Below are 2,513 nucleotides of genomic sequence, written 5' to 3' on the forward strand. Positions count from 1 at the left end.
AGCATGTCCTGACTGCCCTGAGCTGACTTGGAGTCTTCTCTTTTATAGTCTTCCCTTATCAGCCTGTCTCAATATTGATTTTCTCATATGGTACCCTTACCAGGCTAATTATCGCAGGCAGGATCTGGGTCGAGCACGTGTGTGATACGTAGGAGGGATAAAAGGTATGTTGAATAAATGTTCCCTGCCTGGAAAATTATTCTTTCTCAGTCCAAGTCATAGGGTGTTGATAGATAACTCCTCCCAGCATTGACAGTAATGCTCTGAGGGCTCCCTGAGACTCCAGGGTTGGAGAGAAAAGACCAGTTGTTTGAGACCTGAAAGTCAGAGCCTGTTAGACAGACATTAGAGATATAAAAAGAACAGTAATGATAATGAAACTGGCTTATTCGGTGTGGCTACTTGTCAGGGAAACTGGTAGACATCTCTTGTTGGTGACTTCTGGCAATGTTTTCCCTTTCTTTTTTTCCTTTTTTTTTTTTTGAATATTTAAGACATGTTTATTTCCATAGCTTCATTTCCCACTGTAATACATTGCTTCTCCATTTAATATATGAATTTTGTATATATACTGCCTTACTTTGGTCAACTATATAACTATACTTCAGACTGTAGACCTCAGTAGAACCTTAAAAATCTAAACACAAATTCTACCTCTAACCAGCAAGACTTTGGGGATTAAGATAACTGACAGGCCATCATTTTTTATCTACATCAGTTCAGTTTATACATGTTTAACTTATTCTAATGACTGTTTCCAATGTGAAAACCTAGTTTAAAATAACTTGATCAACTTGTTTCAAACACAGCTGTTCACATACCATACTCCAGCTCCACCCATGTAAGTAAATCCTGTATCAGAGATAAAAGCTACTTAGCATAAATTCAGTGAAGTTGAGCCTTTCATAAACAGCATGAAAATATGAGTTGAAGAAAATTTTCCAGGATGCTACTATAAGTAGCTTTTTTTCTGCAGTATTAGCACAGTAAAATAAAATATTAAATTTATTTAAAATATAGGTATGAGATTATTCCATTCTGTCCAAACCTATTAAATACCTTCCAAAAGTTTTCTAATTCAGTCCTAGAAATTCTTGGAGCTGAGAGCATTTCCTGTTCAGAAATGTTACCTCTATAAAAGCTCCCAGGAAATTTCAGAAAAATATAATCTTCTAATTTAAAAGTTGATGGAAAAAAAAAAGTTGATCGATTTGCCAAATGATGCAGCCAGGTTTGCTTCTCTAAAAGCTTCTGGTAAGGTCGGATGTGCATGACAGACTCTAGCTATATCTTCACAGGATGCTCCATATTCCAGTGCAAGAGCAGCTTCATTCATCGTTTCACCAGCACCTGGTCCTAGAATATGTGCTCCCAATACTCTGTTTGTTGATTTCTGCCCAAGTATCTTCACCATGCCATCTGTGTCAGCGTTTGTCTTAGCTCTGCTCTTAGCAGCAAATGGGAATTTCCCAAATTTGTACTCAATAACCCTCTTCTTTCAACTGCTCTTCTGATTTGCCAACCCAAGCAACTTCAGGGTGTGTGTAAATCTCCGATGGTACACAATTGTAGTCAATGTGCACAGCGCCACCAGCCATCCCTTCAACACAGATAATGCCTTCATCCACTGCTTTGTGAGCCAGCATTGGACCAGCAACCATATCGCCAATTGCATAGATATTTGGAATTTTAGTTTGGAATCTGGTATTTACTGGAATTCTACCTGTAGGATCCAGCTCAATTCCAAGCTCCTCTAGTCCTAAATTCTTAGTGAAGCGTCGTCGGCCAATGCAAACCAGGAGTACATCACAAGTGATAACTTCAGCTTTACCACCAGAAGCAGCTTCAATAGAAACATCAATTTTTCCATCTGACTTCTTAGTAGCACCAGTAACTTTGGTATTCAATTTAAAGAGAGAGATGGAGATCTCTGGTAGAGCTGTGGCTATAAGAATGTTCTTTGTATCAATAACTTGAAGGCTGCCATCGGCTTTTGTAGCTGTGACCTGATTTTTCCCAGTTATCTTTCCATATCCATTTACATGAGCAACCTTATTCTGTTTGAACAAGTGGGCACTTCCACCTGTTAAAGTTTTTACTGCATTACTCTTCTGCTCCATCATCTTCTCTAAATTCAAGCGAACTTCAGACATTTCAATTCTTCTAGATGTAAAATCTTTTCCATGGGCCATATGGTAATAATGAGAGTTATTCAATAAAGCCTTAGAAGGAATACAACCAACTTTCAAGCATGTTCCACCGAGTGTTTCATTTTTCTCAACGCAGACTGCCATGAAGCCTAACTGGGCAGCTTTGATAGCAGCAACATATCCTCCAGGACAAGAACCTATCACTGTTAACATCAGCATCAATTTGTTGATCTGCATAAGTTCTCAGTGGCACTGCAGAAACTCCTTGCAGACCATGAGATGTTCGATTGAAATGGCCTCTCTTAGCCAAGGAACAGTACACACGACTCCAGCTCTGCATCTTGCCGCTGGACTTTCCTTTCC

The 2,513-nt window shown here is 39.0% G+C and overlaps 1 protein-coding gene across 1 annotated transcript; it reads right to left on the bottom strand.

Moving 5' to 3' along the window:
* Positions 1-1,177: 1,177 nt before the first annotated feature.
* Positions 1,178-2,513, bottom strand: LOC309962973 (dihydrolipoyl dehydrogenase, mitochondrial-like; the record flags this gene model as incomplete). The annotated part of the gene is given in 3 exon segments (XM_082841073.1): positions 1,178-1,486; positions 1,488-2,357; positions 2,359-2,513. Coding segments are annotated over 3 exon segments (1,311 nt in total). The 5' UTR covers positions 2,491-2,513.

The sequence above is a fragment of the Leucopleurus acutus genome, assembly GCF_964270905.1.
Source record: "Leucopleurus acutus genome assembly, chromosome: 6".
Taxonomy (NCBI): Eukaryota; Metazoa; Chordata; class Mammalia; order Artiodactyla; family Delphinidae; genus Leucopleurus; species Leucopleurus acutus.